This window comes from Sander lucioperca, chromosome 18 (assembly GCF_008315115.2).
Source record: "Sander lucioperca isolate FBNREF2018 chromosome 18, SLUC_FBN_1.2, whole genome shotgun sequence".
Classification (NCBI taxonomy): Eukaryota; Metazoa; Chordata; class Actinopteri; order Perciformes; family Percidae; genus Sander; species Sander lucioperca.
In genome coordinates, this window is record NC_050190.1 from 25,223,206 (window position 1) to 25,250,770 (window position 27,565).

Here is a 27,565-nt window from a genome sequence, read left to right on the forward strand (position 1 = left end):
TATTGGACTACAATATGCAATGAGACAGAAGTCCAGCCTTATTTTTTTTCTGTCCAATAAAATGTGAAATTACGCAGCGTGCGTGCCTGACAGCGGACGCGCGGCGCAGAGAGCAGCAGCAGACAGACAGCGGAGTTGGTACGAACATCTTCGACTTCTCAATCCAAACCAAAAACACCTCGACTGCTTTTTAGCTGCCCTGCTCCACAGATATGCCTCGGACTCATTGTTTTTTGGTGGATTTACGTTGGATTTAGCGTCTGATCACTCCGGGAAAAGATGCCTAAATGTGAAGTAAACAGCGCAGGAGAAAGTGTGCCTTGTTTGGAGCTGAACGGGTCGTGTGCCACAACATAAAACTCGGAGCGCATCAAGGCCAGCAGCAGCCTGTAGCACCAGTTAGCTTATCGGCTAACGCTAACGTTACAGGTGTTTAGGCAGCAAATAACCAAACATAACTTGTAGCTGTAGTTAGCTGGCAACAAGCTGAGCTCCCATGTCGTGACTTAACGCTGAACGTAATGTGCCTATTATAAGCTTTTTAGCAAGCGCCAAGTAGCAAGTATAACACTTAGCAACATTGTTATTAGCCATTAGCTTTTTAGTTAGCTGCTGTCCCGTGTTTACAGCAGCAGCAGGTTAGCCTCACTAGCCACCAAGCTAGCGAGTTAACTTTATAGCTACATGTGCTTATTATTCGTTGTAGCTGATTTTTCGCAGTTTAACCCGACTCGAGTCCGGACAGGCAGTGTGGTTTAGTGATACTCTTCATATTTGCAAACGAGACAGTTTGACTTTTTCCACCGTGCCTGCCCTAGACTGACCCACCCACAAGGACTATCTATCCGGGGCCGATGCTGACAGTTCAGCCCGGATCACGGCAACGCCAGGAGCCGCTACAGCAATGCAGCCCCAGCAGATATACGACTTTTCAAGTGACGAGAACAGTCACAAATGGAGAGGCCTCTTCGTGCAAGCTTTGCGGAAGGTAACACTGTGATTGCTACACTTACTAATTCTCTCAAAGTCATTAATCTGCCTTTCAAAACACGTTTTCCCATACTGGAGATTCAATGGTGTGAGAAATGGAGGTACTGGTTTTCTTACTAACCTAAATTTTTGTTATAAGTTGCCACCTTTAGTCTTATCAACAGCCAAAACCACAGCTTAAAAAAATCACATTATTAATATTATTATGAGCAAAACAAGCTAATGTAACCAGCAGTAAATGCCCTTGTTAAATGGATTTATTGAAAAGTATTTCATATGTAGTTGATCACTAATCATTACAGCAGTCATTTGTCAATGTTGAAACTGCTGTCCTCATTCTGTGGCTGTTGACGTGTCTACAGTGTGTTTATTCAGTAAGTCTCTCACCCAAGTTCCCCATAATTACTTGTTTTCCTCACAATGTTTTTGAAGAAGTTGTTCAGTTTTGACCAGTTTGTACAGTGTCTTGATCTGTTGATAATGTTTCATAGTTTTGATGTTAAACAGGCTACACTAATGACTTGCAGGGTGCCGATGTTACCTCCAAGTTAAATACAAGTTAGCTGTCCTGGGACTGCAGCCTTGTAGCTGGAAAGTTCTGTCAAACGTCATTTGACGTGTGTGTTGCTGCCAGCCTCTTTTATTTGTTTATTTGTTCCTAATTTGGTCTAACAGCAAAGATGTCTCATCCTTGCAGAGCAGAGATCTTCTGCAGCTGTTTTATGATGCTTACATGCAAGTTTCCCTCCATTTTCCAAAAAATGCAACCTATCCTAATTCTCATGAACCTAATTGAAACTTTCAGGACGGGAAACATTTTAATTTTAATGTCCTTGGTCAGCAGGACTAAACCGTATCAGTTCCTTTTTGACTGTCCCTTTCTTTCTCTTTTCTTGCATCATCTTGGCTTCTCCCCCTCATCACCAGGTTTATTTTCCATTTTCTGACCTCCCCCTGCTTCCATAAGTATTTGTACTCAGACTTGCAAACTCATGACAGTCTGGTACTCAGTGCTAACTGAAAACACAAAGTTATCACAGCTCTTTTTGTTTCACTGTCAGCATTTTTGACTTTCTGTTCCATTATGTTATATGCAAAGCCACACTGTTTAGATGCTGGAAGAGTCACAACACTCTGCATACTCCTTTCCCTTTTAAAATGGGTCTGTGTGTAAATCCACAAGGTCCTGTCAAGATCCTTTCGTATGTTTACATTTCCTAATGTTATTGGAGCTCAAAAGAGTTGCTAATGAGTTTAAAGAGGGACATAGACTGTTGTGGAAAAGCTGTGTTGTTGTGCAAAGTTGAGACAGGACATATTTTGCTAAGTTTCCATACCGTTGGTATACCTGTGCCCGTGCTTTGAGTAACAGCAATCATGATGCAATGGTACATTAGGATGGCACAGTAATGCTGCTCACCTTGGTGACCTGTAGGTGGTTTGAGTTCACCCAAACAGCAGCAACTAGTTTTGACCTGCATATTGTAATCCAACCAGTTTACTATTGATGTTTCTCCATTTATGATGCATCCCTTTTAACTCAAAAACTCTGACAAAAAAGAAACACTAGAAAATGTCCATTTATCATTGTTGAACACTATTTATCTTTCAGTTGTTGAACTCAAGACTAAGACTTAAACTAAGACTACACGTAGTAGCCCTATACCTTTTATAATACACACATTTATTACAGTAGAAACTTCTCAGCATGTATTTGAGTTCCTGAAATAGATGTAGAAGTACTGCAGACCAGGTTTATTTTCAAAGCATGAAAGATGCATGTCAGTATGCCAAAATAGATTTCTCAGTGTTAGAAGTGCCAACTTTTTGTACTGTGCTGTATTAAAGTAGGTTAACTACCCTCCTTTTTTTTTTTTTTTTTTTGAAAGTGCAGCTGATCAAGTGTCTACTTAAGACTTCTGCTGTGAGATCAGTTATTGGCACACCCAATCTGCTCTTCCTTCCCTTTTGTAACTCAACTTTGTAAACTCAAAGTAACATCCAAACAATCAAAGTCACTCCAAAAATCTTTTTATTTGGATATTCATTATCAGAATTTTGTTTAAAAACTGTGCTTTGTCCATTTGGGCAACAAGACCCTAAACCTGAAGGGTCAAGAACTTTATCAAATTATGACATTTTAGTAACACAAAGTGCCTACAGAGGTAGTAACCTGCCATTGGAATGAATTAGCCATGTAGCAACATTGTGTTTATAAATAACACAACCCTTTTTCTGTCAGTTACCCTTAGCACAGTAGAGATAGTGTGATGAATCAGTTGAAACTGAGAGCAGGTGATGGGCCGTGGTGCCACAGTTTCGTTGTCTCAACTTGTTACACAACTGCCGGAGGGAAAGCTTGTCAGAGATTGACGCAAGAGAGGTTTGTTATGGTTTTGACAGACTGTGACTGGCTGTTTTTCACAGCTGTCCACCAGGGGCCGGGGTGGGTTGGGGGGGGGGGGGGGGGTCCTTGTCAGAAGGACCCATGGGGGTGGATGACTCCACCACTGAGAATGATTAAGATTATTGTTTAGAGGCAAGAAAACCTGTTGATGGATAGACCCTCGTCAGAGCGGGAGCAGGGAAGTAACTTTGTGATCAACCAGGGAGGTAGTTTAAGAAGTGTCACCTGCAGCTGCTGCGTGATCACTTGCAGAATTGCCTCATAAACAGTGTTGGGAAGGATACTTTCAAAACATATTCCGTTACAGAATACATGCCCAAAAATGTAATTTGTAACGTATTCCGTTACGTTACTTGGATTACTTCCACATTGAATTGCATTTTATACTACTTAAGTGTAGGAATGCGGCCATCACATACAGCTTACTAAACAGGCCTATTCTGGTGTGTTCTTCTGTTCCAACTGGCTGAATGTGTACCTAAACAAGCAAATAGATTTTTGTATTTATAGTCCCGAACTGCATACTACAAAAATCTAACCGCAGTCTAAGATACCACGAGCTAATTTTAGCTAACGTTAGCTAACATGTCAAACAGAGCTAGTCAGTCTTTCAACGGCTCTGGGGCTAGTAAATCAGCACGTAGGATAATGTAAAGTCGCACGTCAACTATAAAATAGCAAGGTGACCTGTAAAACTACAGCAGACGACTACCCTTGGCTAATTAAAAAAAAAAACATACTTTAAGATGCTTCTTCAGGTTGGAGGTGGAGTCTTTGGATGCTGAAAGGAGGTTGGTTGCTGGCAAGCAGAGGTTGCACTGCACAGTTATATTTCATTCTCCCTTCTCTTTCTTTAATGTGAAATGCTGTTTGAATTTCCAAGATAGAAACGCATTCCTGCCCTTGCTCTGTTGTGCCGGTTCCGGCTCCATCTCAGTGTTTCCTTTAGGATTTTTAGCAGTGGGGGCAGGTCTGTCCGAACAACAAAAAATCTTGCTAGCATAGCGTTAGCTTTCTGGCTCGTAGCTGAGCTGAAGGGTTCTACGAGCTGAGCGGACTATAAATATCTCCCATTGCTAAGGGTGGCAAGTCGTATCTAAGGTTCACGCCTCGCCTTCGTCCATTAATACCTGACAATGGACACCTCGTCGGGCATTAACCCTTACTTAAATTGCAATGTGAGCGGCAGGATAATTTAAAAGGCAACCGCGACTACATTGTGCGTCTGCCCTATTTCTGATACCGTGGCGGCAGAAATTATGCCATGGCCGGCCGCCATGCACTGGTTTTAAGTAATTTATTTATCAAGCACAAATGCCAAATATTAGTTAAATTCTCAAACTTGAGGATTTGCTGCTTTCTCTGTTTTATTTAGGACTGTTGGACAGAAAATGCAATTTGAAGACATTACCTTTGGCTCTGGGAATTTATCGTCTAAACGATTATGAAAGCAATCATTAGTTGCAGGCCTGGATATTAGTACGTAAGCACTGTGAGCACTAGGATCCCTGAACATGTAATAAATGTGAGCTAAACTTGTTTAATGTTTAAACCGTTAAGATAACCGCAACGTCCCAGTTTGGCCGTGGACCTTTCTCTCTATTGTTTCCTGTAATCTCTCCGGTACATCTAATAATGACAGAAAATACACAAGAAATAATAATAAAAAAAAGTTTAGTGTCCACATGGAAAAGAATAAGGCTTTTATAATGTCAACAGTAAAAATAATATTTTTTATGCTAAAGGTTAAAGCATAAAGCTTGTAGCACACACACATGTGCAGCCATCTGTGTTTCTGTCTGTGTCGTTGACATTTCATCATGGGGGGGTTCAATTTTTGTCTCCTAGCTGCGTCTGCGTGTCCCGGCTATTCTGGATCACTGCGGCTCGTGCCTGGTGCTATGCAAGAGCGTCATTCAGCCTCTGACGTGCCGGTGTTGATAATAACTGTGCATTTCCCAGGTCTGCTGTTTCACTGGCATCGAGAGACAGCGCAGAGCTTTACTGGGTACAGTTTCATCCTAGTGCCATGTTGAGTTAGTGCAGCGCGATGCCGCTGAGTTCACAGGGCTTCACAGGGCTTCACATGCCAACATTTGAAGCTGTGATTGGTCAGGTTACAAGCATTCTTTTGTTGTTTGCTTGTGTCGTCTGAACCTGAGTTGTCGCTTAAAAGTCACTTGAATTCTTCACCACAGGCCAAAACCACCAGCTGAGGTCTTTTTTAAATTTTATTTAGTCAGTTGGTTTTGCCGCAACTTTCATCCAGGCTAGACAGCGCAGTTGTCACTTCAGAATCAGACAGATTGACTTGTTACAAGCCTCCACTCTAACACTTTACTGTATTTGACATTTAGGAAGTGCCTGTACCAGAAACCGGTCTTGCCATATCATAAATGTTTATTTGTGTGTCAGTTTATTTTTTATCACCTCATATCTATCTCATCTTTGATTTATTGTCAAACTGGATAATGAAACTTTCCCTTTTAAGGGAGTGACTTACCTAATGACCTGAAGCCACTCTGTGTGCTAACCTGGCAAATTATACACTAAAAGAAATTACATTTGGGGTGTTCACAGACTGCTGCCACAATGAAATGCCAGAATTGTCACTGCAACTCTATATCTTCTTTTAATAGCATCCCTGTAAGAAAAAGGAGGTTCAATATAGCTTGCAAGGTCTTCAAAAAAGAAGTAAATACATTATACTTACTAGTGTGACTTTATATATGCAGCTTGCAACTAATTGTATCCTGCTACCTGCTTTTAGAGCTAATTCAGGTGTTTTGTGAACGTATTTTGTGTGCGTGTGCAGTTGTAATTAAATACTTATTTATTTATTTTAGGCATCTTATACCTTTTATTACCACGTTGACAGTAGAGAGGTGACAGGAAATGAGGGGATTGAGACATGAGGAATGATATAATGCAACAAAGGTCCCGGGCTGGACTTGAACTGAGGACGTTGCCATTCATGGTCGGTGCCTGGAACCATTTCCTAAAGAGAACCATTTCATCTTTTTATTTTTGTCATGGTCAGAGGGCATGTACATTGATCTGCAAGGACAAAAGTTGTGCATTAACAAGGATCAAATACTGTATATGCAGTACTCACCTCAGAAAGTTAATGGCCAGTTTGACGAGTGAGCTTCACATTTTATCATTTTAATATTTGGTATTTGGTACTCGGCGGACGTTAATTTCTGCCCTTGTGAACTCTGGGTATGTGGATGTGTTTTTCTGGCTTCGCTGCAAAAACGCAAGGAATAAATGCACACAGGACAAGAAATAGACCATTAGCGCTCCACCCTTTACAGTTATCACCTTTTTAATTCAAGTTGAATAAACATATTACAGAGCAAGTGACATAATCTGCTCCCCATTGGCCTCATGCAGCACGTTGTCAGGTCTTTCAGATGAGCTTTGTGTGTTGATGGGACAGGATGTCACTTGTAACAGGTTGCACTTCCTGTGCACCAGCCCCGAGCCGTCCACATAGTCGGGCTGATTAATACACACGTTCTCCACCCTTCCTAGAACATTGAATCAAGTCTGTGAACACCAGTTTGTCCTCAGACAGGGTTCAGGCGGAGGATGGGTGGATGCAGGCAGGCAAAGGTCACTGGGTCGGGTCAGACTGGGGTCACGGCGAGGCCACGTGCTGTCGACGGCACGTCGACTAGCCATTGTCCTGATGACGTGAATGTAAGGAGGGCTAGCTAAATGTCAGGGGTGTGTGTCTGTGTATGTATGGTTGTGAATTTGTATTTCCTTGTGTGCATGTGTGTTTGTCATCTACAGTATGTCTTGGCACATTTGCCTTGTGTTTCTGTTTGTTGGTCAAAAGGATTACCTCTGTTTATGTGTCTTTGTGTGTGTGTCGTTTATGTCTGAAACCATGCATCTTTTGTGTGTGTGTGTGTGTGTGTGTGTGTGTGTGTGTGTGTGTGTGTGTGTGTGTGTGTGTGTGTGTGTGTGTGTGTGTGTGTGTGTGTGTGTGTGTGTGTGTGTGTGTGTGTGTGTGTGTGTGTGTGTGTGTTGTCTCAGAGTTGATCTCTGGCCTGTGGTTCCCCAGACAGTCTGGTTGTAATGGCAGATGATGTCATGGCATGAATCACAAACAGTGACACATGCTCGGGTATAATAACAAGCCCTACCCCCACCTCTACAACAAACACACACACACACACACAAGCCACATTACCTGCAACCTGAGCCTGATGCAGCCCCATATACACAGCCAGGAGAATAATCAATTGAATTAGAAATGTTAACCCTGTATTAACACCGTCCAGCCTCTATTATTACCTCCAACTTTTCTGTTCTTTTGGCACCAGCACACACAACAACACCTGATCCCTCTGTGTGTGTGTTACAGTTGAGATGTGCATGATTTTTCTTTTTTACTATAGTGCAAGCGTGAATAAGTGAATAAAAAGGTGACCTGCATCTCTTCATGGCAACTATAGATTCAGATCATTCTGAACTACTTTGTCATATTTTATGTGCATGTATCAGCTCCTTGCTACATTTCACGACTAATACTTTTGACGATGTCGCACTTTTGGGGTAATACAATCTTCTTTTGAGGTTAAATGTCAGTGGTTTGGAGATTTGGAGAAATGCTGCGTGTACTTTTTCCACTTTCAGAGTATTTCCCCTTAACTTTCACTTGTGTGCTACAGTGCTACACAGTCTGCTCTTTTGTTTTCTGTCAGATCTCATTACTTCAGCATGTTGTGGCAGAGCATATTCACAATGTTATGTTCAAGATACTGTGTGAATATACAGTATGTAATTAATGCAGTTATATTCATGTAATATTAGTTATTTCATAATCTGGGTCTGTACAGACGCTGTAATGTGATGGTGCCACCAGTTTCAAAAAAGGGTTTTATAAACATGCTTAAAAACTGCATGAATACCCTATTTTTTAGGGTAAATTTTTATAATTTTTTTTTTTAAGATTATTTTTTGGGGCTTTTCCGCCTGGAAAGACAGGACAGGTGAGAGAGAGGAGGAAAACATGCAGGAAATTATCACAGGTCGGAGTCGAACCCTGGACCTCTGCGTTGAGGCATAAACCTCTAAATATATGTGCGCCTGCTCTACCCACTGAACCAACCCGGCCACTGAATACCCTATTTTTTGCGGATTGTCTGTCTGGTGTCTTTCAGCAATGTGTTATCCTTCTGAGAGGTTCTTGGATTGGTTTTAGAAAATAATATTGGACCACTTCTGCTCTGTGTGTTCTGCACACCTATACAGGGCTACAATTACATTTGTATTAACAAATTAATCTGTTTTCTTTTCAGTTATTCTGTTTGGTCTATAAAATGTCTGAGATATATATATATATATAAAAAAAATAACGCCATTCGACTGTAAAATGAAGGAGGGAGACGAGAACGTGCTGCCTGGATCATTAACTGGAACATTTACTTGTAAAAATCTTCTTCCTGCCAACCCTGGCTACCGAAATCTGGTGCCACTGATATGTCTGCTCTGCTCTCTGGTGCTCTGAAGACGATACAGGCATCACAAATACCGCTGCATGTGACGCTAGTTAACACTATACTCGACAGCAGCTAACGTTAGCCTACCGCTAGCTAGTTAACACTATACTCGACAGCAGCTAACGTTAGCCTACCGCTAGCTAGTAGCTGGATTAAACACGGTTACAATGCTGAACAAATAAACAAGCCGTTCTTTAATGTCACCAACTGTTGTTTAGTACCCTTTGTTTTCTTTTCTTTTTTTACTTTCTTAAAAAATATCGGCACCGTCAATTATGTATGCGATTCATTTCGATTAATTAATCAGTCTGTAATTAATTAGATTAATTTTTTTAATCGATATATATATATATATATATATATATATATATAAAATCAATTTTGATGGTTATCAGCTGAGCACTAGTTTTATGATGCTGCAGTGATGGCGCAGAGCTGTTGGTCCATTTTTTTTAAAGGAAAACCCTGTGTGTTATTTCACTGACCATGGCATTTAGTACATTCCTTCATGGATCAGTTTTCTGCTCAGTGTGTGAGCTACTTGCATTTTAGCTAGAAATGGATATAGGTATGTTACTGTAAGATGCTGATGATAAAACATTAACCAGTTGGATTTTTTTCCCTGATGATCAAAAACATTAACCAATTGGATTTTTTTCCCCTGGTAGTTCTATGTCTGCATGTGAATCCTGGTTTCACCTCTCCTGGCATTGGCTCTGCTCCAGTCTGTGTGCAGTGTGAGCCTGCTGCTGCTACTGCTGCCTCCTCGTACACGCACATCAATACCTCTCAGTCTGCCGCTATGATCTGCTCTCCCCTGGGGGGCTTCGCTCTGTGTGGGTAGAGAACAAGGCAGAAGGGGAGGGGAGGCTGGATGGATGGATGGAGGGGTGAAAGAGAGAGTTAGCAAGCGCAGGGACTTCCTGTACGCTAGCCTTTCCCTTCTTAATGGAGCTGACCCATGAAACTGAACACCTTAACATGGCACAGGAGGATGTGCATGAAGGCTTTACATATGATCGAGATACATTTTATTGTCTTGTAGGGCTGCACGATATGAGGAAAAAAATCCAATATGCGATAACGTTGTTGAATATTGCAATAACGATATTACTTGCAATAAATAGACATATATTAAATTGTACTCAGTTCTGCATTTCTGATGCTTTCAGTATTCTGCTAAAATACAACCAATTGCTTGTTGACTTTAACACTAATAAAAGGAAACCATTTCTAACATTCTTTTATTAAACAAATTGAACATTTAATTGAATGTAAAAGGCACCCCTAAAAACGAATGACCTGATATTTTTTTTCAACTAACACAATGATGATTTCGCAATATGTTGCAGCCTTTCGCGATGTGTATATTGCGCCAGTTGATATTGCAATGACAGTAAAAAAAAAACAACGATATATTGTGCAGCCCTAATGTCTTGGCCTTCATGCAGTGGTAGAGTGGGAAATAAGTAAGCCTGTAACTAAGTATTACATTCAGTATTGATAAACCTAAAGATACTAAATTCACAATTAGGGGGCAGTGACAATATATACCATGAGACAATATAAATATATACAAATGTGTCTACTATGAGAGATTAAGGACTGTAAATAACTATTACTAATTATTTTCATTATCGATTTAATTTTCCTATTGCTTGCTCACTTAATAGATTCATCTTTTTCTTCTTTTAAATAAAAAAATGCCATTCAAGTTCACTATCATATGTAAAAGACAAAAGCAGCAAATCTTCATATTTGAGAAGCTAGAACCGGCAAATATTTGGCATTCGTGCTTGAAAAATGACCATAACAATTTATTCATTGATCAAAATAATTATTTATCAACAAATCAATTAATGGACCTATGCTTTCAGGTAACTATCCCTTTAATATATCTGGGAGTATTCAACCATTGTGGATAGTGTGTCAAATCAATGATCAAGACTACTTAATGACAATATTGGTTTTTTTTATATGATTTTTGCATCAATGTGATGAGGTGCTCTCTGATGTGTTGGGTATCAAATTTGCCGAAAACCTACATCTCATGTTATTTATTCATTAACAACTTCTCAATTGACTTTCCAAGAACTTGTACTATGTATGTATGTATGTATGTAGGTAGGTAGGTAGGTAGGTAGGTAGGTAGGTAGGTAGTGATATAAAATATTTATACTTATATTGTAGTCAAGAGCTGAAACAATTGGTTAATTATTCAAAAAGTTGAATTTTGATTATGGATTAATAAGTTACTGTTTTCAAGCAAAAAGATTTACAGGTTTCAGCTTCTCAATTGTCAATATTTGCTGGTGTTCTTAGTCTTCAGTGATAGGAAACTTAATAAATGAGGGCCATCTTTCACAGTTTTTTGACATTTTATACACTAATTGAGGAAATAATTGACAGATTACTGAAAAGAATCAATTTCAGCTCTAATTGTCTCAGAAGATTTATATCCCATGCATAATGGGTGATCATTTACACCAAATTCCTTAGTGAATCTGTTATCTTGAGCATATTTTAGTTGGTGCACATTTTAAGTAAAGAGGGAGGATGTTTTGAATGTACCTACCATAGTGCTTCTGCAAGAGAAAAGTTCTTTTTCCTACCGTGAGAAAAACTGTGTCTCTTGCCTCTGATGTTTTTGGGTGCTTTTCAAATTCAGGAGTTCCCCTGCTATTTTTCCACTCAATTGCTTTCACTTTGCTTGCACTTACTTCAGGTTCCGCCGCCAACTATATTAGACCATGTTGCATCCATCACCCATTAGGATCAAGTTTCAGTGGTACTGTAAATACTCTGAGCAGCAGTCATACCTGCTCATGGCCCCGCTCTGCTTTCAGTCCTCAACTTAGACGTTGTCATCAAGCAGAACTGACAGTTTCACTGGGAGCAGCTCGCTCATACCAGAGAACCCAGAGATTCAGTCAGTGAAATGCATTATTAAATGCTTTCTATAAAGGTGTATTTTCACTAACTCATTTACCATTTACCGTTTGGTCTCGAAAAATATTTACATGTCAGAAGCTGAAACTACTACATGTTTGTCACTTTTACAAAAAAAGATTTACATGATTGTGTGTCAAAATTGTTGCAGGATAATATAAATCAAAGCTATTCCGTTTATTAGCATGGAAAACTAAGAAATCTGAAAAATATAGACATTTTGAGAAGCTTGTGGCCAGTGTATTCTGGGCATTTTTGCTTGAAAATTTGACTTAAACAATTAGTTTATTGTCAAAATTGTAGCAGATACATTTTCTGTTAATCAACAAATTGTTTCAAAGTGCAGACTGTCCTGTATTGTAGTACAACAATACGATCCAGCAGCTCATTTTGGTACCCGTATAACAGTGTTTTAAATTCACTTTCTGTTATGTTTTTTTTATTCAAATGACATTCAGATTTGTGTATTTTTGTTGCTCCGTGTCCCATCGTGACATTGTTGGAGATAGACGACACTTGTTGGATGTGGGCCTCTCCGAAACGGGCCAACTATTCTGTGAATGGAGTCAGGGGAAACCCCCGTAGTTTCAGTGTGGTGACTAACAGCTCCTGGTGTCCTGTGGAATTTGGTCAAGTGCCTATTTGCGGGCGAGAGGATATATCTCATAGCTTACTTCTGCTTTGATATATCATTTTTTTCCCAAGTAGAGTTGATACTTGTGGTTTATTTATAACTGTTAGGTCTTGTGAGTGTGCATCAAAACAGAAATGACGTACAGAAATGTAAATGAGGCCAGAGCTAGGGCTTCAGATTTTCCAGCTCCTCTTCATTTTTTTTTTAAAGAAGCATCTGAATGTAATTATTGAATCAGAATTTGAATCCAAACCAGATCTAAGAGAGCAGGGGGTCTTTTATGTAATCTCCTAAGTGAGAATTTCACCTTCAAATTCAACAAATGAACTTAAACTTGAGACCGAGGGGACATCCTGCCTGTCGCTGCATCTCTGTTAAGTCAGAGCACAAGAATGCATGAAGCTTGATCTGCGTTGACCTTTTAACTCTCTTCTCACATTCCTTAATCCGGGGACAATGTTTTGTCATCATAATGCCCCACTTTACTATATGCCAGGGTAATTCCGTCACTAGCATATGAACAGGCATGGCTTTTGTGAGCCGAGAGTAAATGTTGGGCTGTCTTTCTATCCACCTCTCTCTTTTTTTTTCTCCCCCTCTAAGTCTGCTTTGGGTGCTATAATAGTATCTCAACTGACAGCATTCCTGCAAGAGGGCACGGCCCAAATGACGACAACTTTTGGGTGGTTGGAGGAGGGGGGGTGTGGGGGGGGTGTTCTTCTCCTTCCACTTGTAGACCTGATGAAGCCACACCTTCTTGGCTGTCTGCACCTAAAACCACACCTTCTGTCTGGCTGGTTCCACCCTCAGGACTCCCACTCCTGAGAAAGCCTGGATGACTTTTTCCTTTTTTTTTATAGAGATTTGTTTTAGATTTATTGTTTAGCAGCAATTTGAGGCTGAATAATTGCCTTGATGGAGAGTGGGTTTATCTGTTTTTTTAGCTGCTAGATCTTACACAAAGATGCTGATGGATTGGTGTGCTTTGGCCCAAAGTGGCACATCTTGTATGCTTCATGTTACTGCAGAACAAGCATTTCATGTTTCATATGCTTTTGATTGGTTTCCTACATTCCAGGCAGCCATTTTTACTCATTCTTTTCAGTGCAGTAAAAATAATTAACATCCATACCTGATACTTGCTTGAGAGACGTAATTCTTCACAGTGAACATTTAGTTGGCTTTAAATTATTTATTTTATTTTATGTTACTAGGGACAGTTTTGAAAGATCTGCCTTGGTGGTGCATTCAAGGACACACTAATATCCAAAAATCTCCACAATCAGCTGCTAAAGAGCTTTGCATTCACAAAATGTGTTGTTGGGTTAAACATTACAATGTCAAAGTGTGAATTTGGTTGTTTTCTGTCTTTAAAGTCACAGTGAAACACAGTTAAAGCGTGTTCCGTGAGCTAATGTATTTCCCAGTGAAAGGTGATATGTGGGCAGAATTTAGTTACAAGAGGGATCCAGATTCGATGAGATTGCTCAAAAGCGCGTAGAATTTATTAAATGCAGTGCAATATGGCGCTGTAGAGGAGTGTTTGATCAGGAGTTGCAGGAAGGGGAAGAAATCAATCAAATAAATTTAAACCACATTCTTTGGAAATGTAAACCGGTTTTGGGCCAGCTGACATCAAACACACCGCTCCTACTATAGCTCTCTGCTACCTACAGCAACATACAAGCTAATAGTGAAGAGCAGTTTTATATGATTGAAGGGGTTAACTAAGTCAGTTAGCTAAATTATGTAATTTGATTAATATATGTATATCCCCCGAGTTTTAAAGTGCCCATATTATGAAAAAAAAAACACTTTTTCTGGGATTTGGGGTGTTCTTTTGTGTCTCTGGTGCTTCCACACACGTACAAACTTTGAAAAAAAAAAAATCCATGCTGTTTTGAGTGAGATACAGTTTCTGAATGTGTCCTGCCTTCAGTCTGCGGGTGAGCTGTTCAAAATCGGCACGGCTTGTGACGTCACAAGCCGAAACAAGCTGGCTAACCGCAACCATTAGCTCGTAGCGTTAGCTACTGCTAATGCTAACGCTAGCATGTTACCTCGTTCTCAATAGCAAAGCACTGCTACAACACACACAAGTTCACCATAATCTACAAAAGAACTACTTCCATGTGCGCCCTCATTTAGAAGTCTCCCAGCTAGTCCTGCCTTGTAACTGACCGAAGTTGTAGAAACAGCCTGTCTTTTACTGTCTATGGAGCTAGCTAGCTGACATGATCTACATCTGAGCTACTGCACATGTGCGAGTGCAATCAAAGATAGTACAGAAGAAGAAGAAAAGAGGTCTCACTCTGTAGCTAAAACAGAGATCAGCTGAAAAGAGGATCTGCAGCAGTGAGAGAGAGCACTGCAGTACAACAAAAATATGGTGTTTTTTGAAAATTAAACCATGTAAACCTATTCTGGTACAACCTTAAAATACAATTATGAACCTGAAAATGAGCATAATATGGGTGCTTTAAGTTGTAACATTTTAAATTAAAGAGGGGCATTTTGATATAAAAAAACACCCTAAAATGTATCAGTTAACACAGACACACAGAATTAGATGTCTGAGCTTTCTTAAAAGCAACAACAAGGACATGTTGTTTAAATGCCCCCTGCTACAGTAAGTGTATTGCCAAGTAATAACCAATACAGAAACCACCAATATGACCCTTTTTAAAACTTCAAAAGAAGGTGTTTGTCTTCAATCAGTCATTGTCTGTACTTGCTGTCTTGACGTCATAAAATGTGACCTGAGCCTCAATGAGGTGCATCATACCAGGTGTTACGATCAGTTTCACATATTCCGGTTTCAGGTAACATCATGTGGACGATGCAGAAGAAAGTGTTTGGTCCTTCACTTAGAGTAGCTAATGAAAATCAAACCCCCGCAAACCTTTACTGGTTTTTAAGTTACAGGATGCTCTTTCAACCATCTTGCTGTATCTGTCACTCATGTCTTTTTGTATACGTTGTCTCTAACATTCAGGTACAGAAGCAGGTCCACCCAAACCTCTTGGCGAAGGAGGATGCCCTGCAGCACATTGAGGAGCTGATCCTACAGCTGCTCAACATGCTGTGTGTGGCCCAACCTCGCTCCGTGCAGGACGTGGAGGTGGAGCATCTAAATATGAATTCACAATATGTTTTAAATTGACAAAATGCCGTTAGTAAACATGTGATACCACAGCAGCATTCCACTTAACAAACTGAATACTTGCAGCTTTCAATCATCTTAATGCTTCCAAATTCATCAAGTGTTAAATGACAAATTTCCCCATATTCCAGGAACGCGTCCAGAAAACCTTTCCCCACCCGATAGATAAGTGGGCGATTGCTGACGCCCAGTCAGCTATTGAGAAACGCAAGAGGAGAAACCCCTTACTTCTCCCCGTGGACAAGATACACCCACTGCTTAAGGTAAAGACTCCTGAAGACCCCAACAAAGCTTTATACTGCCAAAATGATGTTTTTAAAAAAAAAAAAAAAAACAATTTGGGGAAAGTAAAGTATGAAAGTATTTTGATTGAAAGGCATGCTTCAATTCACATATTCTGGACTGTAGCAGTGTTCCTATAAGATGTAGTCAACTCTGGCGCAGGTGCCAGAAAGTTAAGGCAGTTGCTGGGAAATATTTGTAATTCAATTTAGCTTACTGTTTTGACAGCTTGGTTCAAACTAATTGAGTTGCCCTGATCTGATCTGGTCCTTCATGTAGGTTCAGACAAACATTAAGAATCATGTTTGAACTGCTGTTTAACCCATGTGTAATACTAAACATGTTTTTATTCTGCTTCTTTTATTTTATTTTATTTTTTTTTCAACAGGAGGTTTTGGGCTATAAAGTGGACTACCATGTTTCCCTGTACATCGTGGCTGTGCTTGAATACATATCCGCAGACATACTGAAACTGGCGGGCAACTATGTCGGCAACATTCGGCACTATGAAATCAGCCAACAGGACATAAAGGTGTCTATGTGCGCAGACAAGGTGAGAATTTGAGAAAAGACGGAAAAAAAAAAGCTGACACCTGTGTACAGCACCCAGTTTGATGGGTGCAGGTTCTGGGCATTTTTAAATCATCATAGAAGACAATTGCGTTGACTCTGATTGGTTGATGGTTTCTGCTGTTTCCAGGTGTTGATGGACATGTTTGACCAGGAGGAGGACATCGGCTTGATGTCTCAGTGCACAGAGGAGCCGTCGTCCTCTGGGGAGCTCACGTACGACGACCTGGTGAGGCTTGAAATCGCAGAGGAGCGGCAGTACCTGCGAGAGCTCGACCTCATCATTAAAGTGTTCCGCCAGCACTTCCTGTCCAACCCCAAAATCTTCACGCCTCAGGTGAGGAAGATTTGCACAGTTAATTAACTGTCAAAATTGCAATGTTGTTTATTTCTCGATTTGGAGTTTGATCAAAGGTGGAATTGTTTCACGTCTGTCACTCATGTAGAGATGCTCACTGATCAAAATACTTGGAATAGAGTAACCTCTAAGCATTATCATCTTATTTTCACATTTGTTTTCCTTGTGCTGAAAAGGGGTTACATCAACTAGTTGGCACAGGAGTTATTTTGTAAAACACAAATGCCAGAGTATATTTACATGGGTTCTTTCTTTATCATTTTGCCTTATTTTTACCCCAAGTAGCTCCCCAGATACTGTATGTATAGCTGTCCACTGTTCCTAATACTTAGGATGGGTTAAACGCATCATAATAATAATTTAAGCATAATTAAATTTCACTACATTGTACTGTGTGTATGCGACGAATTAAGAATAAAATTTAGATTTTTTTCATTTGAAAATGTAATGTATATAAGTATTTAGTTAGTAATTTAAAAGCACATTTTCACAATTCATTTATTTAGTAAAGATAACTTGTGAAGCTACTGTTGCGCTTCCTGAATATATTTAATATTAAATGTGTTTTTATGTGAAGGCAGAGGTAGGCCTTTACTGTGAAACAACCACAGGAAATGGTGACAATGGTAGCAATGTTAGCTAACAAAAGCTTCACTTGTCACTCTGTGAAGTAAAAAAAAATCAACAACAATGAACTTTTTACAGCTGCTCATCGCTGTGTATAAGATACAGTGAGGAAAATAAGTATTTGAACACCCTGCTATTTTGCAAGTTCTCCCACTTAGAAATCATGGAGGGGTCTGAAATTGTCATCGTAGGTGCATGTCCACTGTGAGAGACATAATCTAAAAAAAAAAATCCAGAAATCACAATGTATGATTTTTTTAACTATTTATTTGTATGATACAGCTGCAAATAAGTATTTGAACACCTGTCTATCAGCTAGAATTCTGACCCTCAAAGACCTGTTAGTCTGCCTTTAAAATGTCCACCTCCACTCCATTTATTATCCTAAATTAGATGCACCTTTTTCAGGTGTCTTTAGCTGCATAAAGACACCTGTCCACCCCATACAATCAGTAAGAATCCAACTACTAACATGGCCAAGACCAAAGAGCTGTCCAAAGACACTAGAGACAAAATTGTACACCTCCACAAGGCTGGAAAGGGCTACGGGGAAATTGCCAAGCAGCTTGGTGAAAAAAGGTCCACTGTTGGAGTAATCATTAGAAAATGGAAGAAGCTAAACATGACTGTCAATCTCCCTCGGACTGGGGCTCCATGCAAGATCTCACCTCGTGGGGTCTCAATGATCCTAAGAAAGGTGAGAAATCAGCCCAGAACTACACGGGAGGAGCTGGTCAATGACCTGAAAAGAGCTGGGACCACCGTTTCCAAGGTTACTGTTGGTAATACACTAAGACGTCATGGTTTGAAATCATGCATGGCACGGAAGGTTCCCCTGCTTAAACCAGCACATGTCAAGGCCCGTCTTAAGTTTGCCAATGACCATTTGGATGATCCAGAGGAGTCATGGGAGAAAGTCATGTGGTCAGATGAGACCAAAATACTTTTTGGTCATAATTCCACTAACCGTGTTTGGAGGAAGAAGAATGATGAGTACCATCCCAAGAACACCATCCCTACTGTGAAGCATGGGGGTGGTAGCATCATGCTTTGGGGGTGTTTTTCTGCACATGGGACAGGGCGACTGCACTGTATTAAGGAGAGGATGACCGGGGCCATGTATTGCGAGATTTTGGGGAACAACCTCCTTCCCTCTGTTAGAGCATTGAAGATGGGTCGAGGCTGGGTCTTCCAACATGACAATGACCCGAAGCACACAGCCAGGATAACCAAGGCGTGGCTCTGTAAGAAGCATATCAAGGTTCTGGCGTGGCCTAGCCAGTCTCCAGACCTAAACCCAATAGAGAATCCTTGGAGGGAGCTCAAACTCTGTGTTTCTCAGCGACAGCCCAGAAACCTGACTGATCTAGAGAAGATCTGTGTGGAGGAGTGGGCCAAAATCCCTCCTGCAGTGTGTGCAAACCTGGTGAAAAACTACAGGAAACGTTTGACCTCTGTAATTGCGAACAAAGGCTACTGTACCAAATATTAACATTGATTTTCTCAGGTGTTCAAATACTTATTTGCAGCTGTATCATACAAATAAATAGTTAAAAAATCATACATTGTGATTTCTGGATTTGTTTTTTTAGATTATGTCTCTCACAGTGGACATGCACCTACGATGACAATTTCAGACCCCTCCATGATTTCTAAGTGGGAGAACTTGCAAAATAGCAGGGTGTTCAAATACTTATTTTCCTCACTGTAAGTGTATCACAAGACTGGTAATAAACTACATTAGAAACTCTGGATGTTGCGTATTAAACGAGCGTAAAATAATGGCGGCTCCACAATGCTAGTATTGGATTAAAAATGGATAAAAACGAAAATCAATAGCCCCTTGTAAGACGACCCACCGTCATTCCCTAATGGATTTATTCACCTAAAGGTTTGGATACTAATGAAAGGTAAAAAGGCATGCTCCAACTCTTGTGCTGAATACACTAACTGTTGCCAGCTCACTCAAAAGCCAGCTTATAAACAACATGTCAAGTTTCCAACTAACTGTTAACCTAATTACAAAGCAATTTCAGCCAAATCCAGCGTAAGAACATTTACAGATTTCAGCTGAAACTCTGTAATCGGCTAACTGGTAATCAGCATCAGGAAGCACTTTGAAATACCCAAACAATGTTTTAGTGTTTGTTGATTGATGTCATTAAACCTGAAGTAGAGACAGCCTGACAGTTGTATTTTTTCCTCTTCCCCTTTAAGTCTGAATATTGCTTGGACATTACTGAAACTTCTCAGTCGTGGGCTCTTCCAACCTGCAGATCGAACAAATGCCAAATTATTCTCATGTTATCTGAGATTAAAGACATTTGTTTTTTCTGATGGATGACAAGACAGTCGGAGCAATTATCCTGTATGCAGAAGGTCACATGCTCTGGTCTCTAAACTGCCTATATGCCCATGCCGGAAAAAAAGGCTCCCAACTATTTTGTACCTTCTCCTGTGGCACCACCCATGCTCTCTGAACCATCCAGTAAATAGACATTCATATCTGTCTCAGAGGGATAACCAAAGAAACAAATTGCTAATTACATTGTGTCTAATATGGCAATTAAGTGCTCTGAATTCCCTGAAAAACAGAGAACAAATCTATGGGTAAGGAGTTGAACAGTGGGCCTATGGGTTGAAAAAGAAGTGATGGAAAGTTGAGTTTAATGGGTCGCTGTGGCTTTGTATATTTTGGGTTGGGTAATTTGTGGTATCATTTGGGTGAGGAGGATAAACCTTTTGTGAGGCCCAGTGGAATGCAGAACATGTAATTATGTTGAGACAGGAACAACATCTGCAGCCCTCGCCAAAATAACCTCAATTATGTCTGTTGAAACGCAGCATAATCTGAAATTACTTGGGAGATGTCAGGAAAGTGTTACGGTCAAATAATGACAGGACTGAACTTCTATTCAGACTTTAGCAGTCAATAATCACTCTGGGCTATTTTAGTGATCTCGACCGCTTGAATAATGATTTCCTCAGGCAAATTGAGCCTGTTGTTGTTTAAAGCTCATTCTCGCCACTATTTTTTTTTTTTTTAGTGTTTGTTTATCTAAGGCAGAGAGGTCAAGGATGGGAGCTCTTTCAGCAACACCCTGCTGCATACTCCTATGGTTAAACTATGTTAGTGTGTTTACATGCACTTAAGTAACGAGGTTATTGTTGGTTTCCCGCGGTAAGATGATTGCTTTAACCTCAGTTTGATACAGTGCAGATGAAGAGACAGCAGCGATTATATTTACTTTGCTTACATTTGGGAAAATTGGTACCATTAAAAGTATGCCAAATGTTCTATTAGCAGCTCCCGTTTGCAGTGTACCCATGGACGTACAGAGAGCTATCGCTAGATTACTTTGATACAAAAGAAAACTTAAAAACGTTATCATTCTCAGACGTTTCGGAGTTGGAAATAGCATCTTTTTTTCCCTATGATTTCTAAGCGGATTTATGGACTTTCCTGATATCCCCAGGAAGTGAACGTCACACTGAATCTAAAAATATGTGTATCGTATTTGTGTTTTCAGATCTGACTGAGTTATGACTCTGAGAAGTACGAATTTTGACACAAATTGTTGAAATAGGGCACTTAAGGTTTTAAAGTACCTTAACTGCCTCCATGAGCTGTGTCACTGCTGCAGCTCTAGCTGCTGGCCATGTTGATTAGGCCAAATTGGCTTTAATATAAGGGGTTGAGAAAAACATGGTTGACAGAGATATTTGCAGGAAAAACCTCTTGATCATGTAGACGATGAAGAAGGTGCCTACAATGTGGTGGGATGAAAGGAGCATCCATTCATACAAAATAATTGTTTCCTAAGTTTGACTGAAACAAAAATAATTAAGTGTAAATAAGTCGGTTTTCACTATACTGTCTCTCTAAATGCTCCAACCAAGAGAGAAAAAAAACTCTAATCACTGACCAGCTGCATGTACATGTTTTAAAGTAATGTTAATGCTATCTCCCATGTTGTGTCATACCCAGTTTCTTGTGTGCATGTGAATATAGTTTTTACATCCTAAAGACAACAAGACTCCAATCTCTAATCTCTAAAAAGGAATTGCAAAATTGATGCAGCAGAACCAGTTTTATTCCATGCATTACTCTTCCTTGTCAAAACCTGGCACCTACATTACCCACAATGCAACTCAAATCGAGGCCTGTAAATAGACTTTGATGTCTGGAGTTCCCCTTGTAAAAGTAGGAGGTAAGTAGGGTAATTGGCCCCTCTCTCTATGGCAGACCTTCCAAGCTGGTTTAAGGATTCTGTCCTAACGCGCTAACCTTTTAGTCAACACGCCTCTTGTTGTCTTGTTGTTCAGGATGTTGAGGTGATCTTCAGTAACATCCTAGACATCCACGAGCTGACGGTGAAGCTGCTCGGACTGATCGAGGATGCCGTGGAGATGACAGCGGATGGCAGCCCTCATCCACTGGTGGGCAGCTGCTTTGAAGATCTAGCAGAGGTATGAAGCTTTTCTGACCCGAAAACCTAAAAACACAGTAGTTCAAGTCGTTAAGTAGTTTAATCCCAATATGAATTGCCAAGTGTATACAATGCACGGAAATTTGTTCTAGTAGTAATAGGGCCAAGAAATGTTGACATGAATGTAAACAATTACACAGGCGCTTGGTTTCCACGGGTTGAGATTTTATTTGTGATGGCTTGGAAAGTAACATTTCCCGTCTGCATGATTGCATTTGATTGCATCATCCCAGCAGACTTTTCAATGGCATTTGCCAGCACACTGTTTTTTTTCCCTACATCTAACATCTATTTGGATAGAAAGTTCTTTCCATGAGAAATACTAAAAAATGTAGAATGGTGCAGATAGCTAATAGCAAATTGTGAATCAAACAGGTGAGGTTGCACCTCTTAAATGCACAATCTTAGTTTTTCTACTAACCCCACAATAAACCCCCATACATAGAGAAATACTGTACTCTGTTAATATTTTTTTCTTATTGACATCTGCAGCACCTCTCACAAAGGTTACACAGTAAACACTTTTACTAGGTTTGTATCATTTACTGTCTGTAAACGTGTTAATAAAACTAGGCAGTTTGTAAGTGTTACGTTCCATTAAGCAAAATGTTAAATACTGTAAATAATGAGCTCAGTAACTAATCCTTCTTGAAATACAAGCAGCTATGTTTAGCATGGATATTGGCTTGTATCTGTCATACTGCTTGCATCTCAGCATCCTTTATCATCGTGTAAGAATATGAAGTGTTGAGTTATTCTCTCCACGTCTACAGGAGCAGGCGTTTGACCCCTACGAGACCTTGTCTCAGGATATCCTCAGTAGGGATTTCCACGAGCACTTCAACAACCTGATGGCACGGTCCACCGCCGGCCTCTACTTTCAGGTAAGATCTTTAAATCAACCACAGACGCATTTGACACGTTAGCTCCTGAGGGGCACACAGATAATGGGAAAATTACTAATAATAACGTTTAGGTCTGGGCTCGTTTGGCATATACTATACAGAAAAGTAATTAGAGAGAGACGGGGAAGACATGCAGAAAATCGCCCCAGGTCGGACTCGAACCCCGGAACCTTCTGCGTCGCGGCATGAACCTTGGTATATGTGCGCCCGCTCTACCGACTGAGCTATCCTGGCCACAGAAACTGACATATTTTTAATATGAAGATAAAAGTAGGTCATTTATGTGTTTACACCAAGCAAATAGTGTTTGAATATTTGTTCCTGTTTTGCTTTTGAAGTGAACCTGGTGGAATTCCTCTAAATATCGTTTGAGGGCATGTCATGACATATTCAGCGTCCTGTGTACAGTTCATTCATTGCTGCCGCATTGTTTTATTTGGACATTCCTCACAAGAATAGCATTGAATTATGCTCGGTGGGGTGCAGTTTGGCAGCCTTTGAAGATGAAATATTTGCTGGTGTTTTCTCAGGCCAAAGAGCGGCGAGTCTGACCGTTTCACATGACGCTGAGCTTTAAACTCACAACAGTATTTACAGTATGAGGTTGTTTTCTGCTGTTCTTCTCAAGGTTTTAAACCCCAATCTGCTATTTTATTGAAGGGAAATTAAGATTGTATGTTAATAGACCTACTGTACATCTTCATGCTCTGTTAGTATTGTAGTAAAGTCATAAACTTAGTAAGCTGCTGCTGACTGACCGTCCTGCAGCCCTACTGTACCTCAGGTTGAGGCCTCACTGTGTTTACCCTCAAACCACCAGTCTAACCCCAGTTAGATCAACAGCGATGGCACTCTCCTCTGATTACCCACACTCAGTGTTTATTTTCATATACTCATTGTATGAGAGTGAGGGAAAGGGCACATGAGTTAAAAATAAGCTTTATATTTGTACTGTATTGATAGCACCACGGTATTCATCTTAAAAGCCATAGCAACCTGGAATAGACATGTTGTCTCAGCCTGGCTCAATATGCCGGCGTTTGTACCAATACTTCTTTATTTATTCTAGATAGAGCTGATAAATCGATTAGTCGATCGAGAGGAAATTATAGAAACAACAGCTTTGAAAATCGATCAATCCTTTCAGTCATTTTTTAGGCAAAAATATCTATTTATTGCTTCTAGCTTCTCAAATGTGCTGCTTTTTTCTCATATGTGATCTATAACTGAATGTCTTTAGGGTTTGGACGGTTGGTCAGGCAAAACAGTGACTCTGGGGAAATAATATATAATAAATCTGGGAATCCATGAGAAATCAATATGGGCATTTTCCACCAATTCTTTTTTATTATTGATGTTTTTTTAATTTATTTTAGACAAAACAATTGGATGATTAGTCAAGATAATTATCTGCAGCTTTTTTGAGAAAATGATTGTTAGTTGCAGCCCTGATTTTAGAGCCCAAATAATACTGAGAGACGACTTAGAGAAAATTAATTAGCAACTATTTTAGATTGCCTCTTGAATGTGAGATTAAAGACAAAGGTAGTCAATAGGGATGTAACGATGCATTGTGAATCGGTTAAAAATCAAAATAAATGTTTAAAGATTGTTGCCGGTTGAGATAAAAAAATTAATCTGCCTAGGGCATAATCTACTTTAGATTAGGGATGTAATGATTACCGGTGTAACGGTAAACCACGATAAAAATGTTGACGATAACAATTACCGTTTTCATTTAAAATATCATTATCACGGTGGATTACCACGGTGTGGAAACCATGTGTTTAATCCTTCCCAGCTTCATCCGAGTCTACTGAAGTTGCCGCGCAGGCGCACTGCGTAGCCTACAACGTGCGTTTCTTGAAGTTGGAATCATGGCAGGAGGAGGAGATGACAGCGCTCAGGACATTTATCAGCCCTCTAAGAGGACTAAGTCTGAAGCATGGGCATATTTTGGTTATTATAAGAATGCCGAAGGACAGTTGATTGAAAATTGTTATCCTGTCTGCAGAACGTGCAAGAAAAAGGTTTTGCCTATATTTTTGTAATATAATAAACACTGTTACACTTTTTGAAACTATTTCTGCTTGGGTAGGCCTATCAGTGCTTTTTGAACACACTTTGAAAAATACCGCAATAATACTGAAAACCGTGATCATTTTGGTCACTATAACTGTGAGGTTAAATTTTCATACTGTTACATCCCTACTTTAGATTTCACGTGTTTGACTTCAGACGTCACTACGGCTTTTTAGTTTATTTATTTGAAGAGATTTTATTTCTATTTATGTAGTTATTTTGATGTGGGATTTGTTTTAAAAATCTAATTATACATTTTTTAATACATTTTTGTTATTTAAGATAAAATACAATTTCAGTTGCACTTTTGATAAGAGGACACATCTGTTGTTTTGCAGACTTTATAAAAAATTAAGGCATATTTTCAAGTCATTTGTCTGCAGCTCATTCTGTATAAAAGAAAATTGTATTGTGAACTTCAAATCGTGTATCGAATTGTGAGTTGAGTGTATCGGAACATCCCTAGTAGTCAATTTACTATCAAACTAAACCGAGAAAACCAGCAAATACTCACATTTGAGAAGCTGGAACCATTGATTGTTTTTCCCTGTCACCTGAAAATTTTAATTGAAAATCCAAATAATTGCATAGTAATCTTCTGTCGATCGACTGACTAATCGATTAGTTAACTAATCAGCTTTACAATCCACAGATTCTGATTCGTCCTGGTCAAAAGGTGATATTTATTGTGGTGCTTTGCAAATCCATTTCGCTTGGCTGCTGTACCACCAGTGTGTGTGTGTTTGTGTGCGTGTGTGTGTGTGTGTGTGATCGTCAGTGGCAGTCCCAGGGGCAGATGCTGTAATGGTGTCTCTCCACCAGCCTTTTCTCTAAAACCCCCCCCAAACACCTTTCACCCCTTTATATCAAACTGCTCCTGCCCCCGTTTCTGCACCGTTGGCTAATCTTATTTTAGCATCTCTCACTTTGTGTTTCATCTCTGACCTGATGGCTGTCCGTCTCCTCGTCTCTCCGCCTTCTTTGTACAACATGAACCATTGTATACACACTGTCATCCACAGCACCTCTGGTATAAATGCTTACATATTATCACGTTTGCTGTAATGCAGATCGAACCCCTGGCAGTATCATCATTTGTGCTTCTGCTCTACCTCTTCAGCTTTTGTCTCATTGCATGCACTTCATCTTGCTCACTCCATCCTTCTCGACTTCCTCCCTCCCTCCCTCCCCGATTTCTGTCGGATAGATGTGTCTGTCGAGCACTCAGCCCCTGCACTCTGCAGCGTCTGGTATTGTGGGTAAATTACATCGCCTTTTAAAAATAGAACAGGCAGCCACACTGCGGGCCATTTTTCTCCTGGGGAGGCAGATGATGAGGAGGAGGAGGGGGACCGAGGCTGGTGGCCTAAGGCGCAGTTCATCTTGAAAATAAGCTGTGAATTAAGACTAAAAAAGACCCACAACATGGGTTCAAGCAGCCCTGTACCTCTGGGCAATGTGAACATGTTGTTCTCACAGTCGTTCTCTACCTTATTCTTAGTGCACTCTGTGTTTATACTTAGGCTGCTTTCACACTGATGCATGCTCCTGTAGAGACTCGTTTTTACTCGTGTTATCCCACACAATATCATCTTTATTTCCAGTTTACCTGCTCAAATCAGATGTACATTAAGCTGAGATCACATGGAAATGTCTGTGTAGTTTGAAGTAGCGCTCAAGCGAGACTGTTATTTTCAGCTACCTCAATACCTAAGATAATGTATCATAATGTATTGTACATATACCCCTTCATGAACACTTTTTTTGGGCAGGGATAAATTTAATTTAGCTGTTAAACACCATTAACACAAATATGTACTGTGGCAGGATATTTTACAGTTTACACATCAGATTGATGGCAGAACATAACGCAATATAAACCATCTTAGATTAAACAAACAATGACTTTCATGTCACAACTATATTTCACTACATTCATCTATCTTGAGGAGCAAAATTGGTTTATTGCCCTTGATTATTTCTAATTGACCGAAAACCACCTTTTCTTTCACATTTTACTTCATTGTCGTACTACCAAAACTGTCATTCAATGTTCAAATCTTAAAATTACTGTTGTTAAAGGAAAGGGAAATTTGCTAATTCTCCCTCATGTTTGCCATTCATATTAAGCCGGAGCTAGCAGCCGCTTAGCTTAGCATAAAAACTGGAAACTGGTTTGCCTGTATAATAAAAAAATGCAACAACAGTTTCATTTTCAGATACACTGTCATGTTAATCACAGCCTGTTTTACTTGTGTATGGGGAGCAGTTGGTTTGTTGCACCAAACCCCACACTTTAATGCAAACCACCAGTATTGCATCCAATCAAGCTAAATACATAGTGCTGATTATGATGCAGCTAAATGTGTAGCCCTAATGCACACAGGCCATTTGTAAACCTGCAGGAAGCTGACGTATCAATAGCATGATCTAAACTTAGGTCATTGTTCCCCCTGCCGTCCATCAGTGTGCGTCAGGCAGCTGATGTCTTTTCTTTTCCATGCACACAGACCCTCTTCATCTCCTCCCCTCCCCTCCCCACACAGACAGTGTGGCCGATGCTGTGGAGTCTGAGTAGTAGCATATTGATTC

General features: G+C 40.0%; 1 protein-coding gene across 3 annotated transcripts in view; it reads left to right on the plus strand.

Moving 5' to 3' along the window:
* The first annotated feature begins 81 nt into the window (after positions 1 to 81).
* sos2 (son of sevenless homolog 2 (Drosophila)) overlaps positions 82 to 27,565 on the plus strand; it is a 40,529-nt gene continuing 13,045 nt past the window's right edge. For 2 of the 3 annotated variants that reach the window (XM_035994864.1, XM_035994865.1), the window contains exons 1-8: positions 82 to 988; positions 15,492 to 15,617; positions 15,791 to 15,922; positions 16,330 to 16,494; positions 16,642 to 16,848; positions 21,823 to 21,966; positions 22,760 to 22,870; positions 25,626 to 25,649. In XM_035994864.1, the coding sequence (XP_035850757.1) occupies positions 905 to 988; positions 15,492 to 15,617; positions 15,791 to 15,922; positions 16,330 to 16,494; positions 16,642 to 16,848; positions 21,823 to 21,966; positions 22,760 to 22,870; positions 25,626 to 25,649 (993 nt within the window). In that variant the 5' untranslated portion in view covers positions 82 to 904. The remainder of the gene's footprint in view (positions 989 to 15,491; positions 15,618 to 15,790; positions 15,923 to 16,329; positions 16,495 to 16,641; positions 16,849 to 21,822; positions 21,967 to 22,759; positions 22,871 to 25,625; positions 25,650 to 27,565) is intronic. The other variant, XM_031309834.2, reaches the window with a different exon arrangement.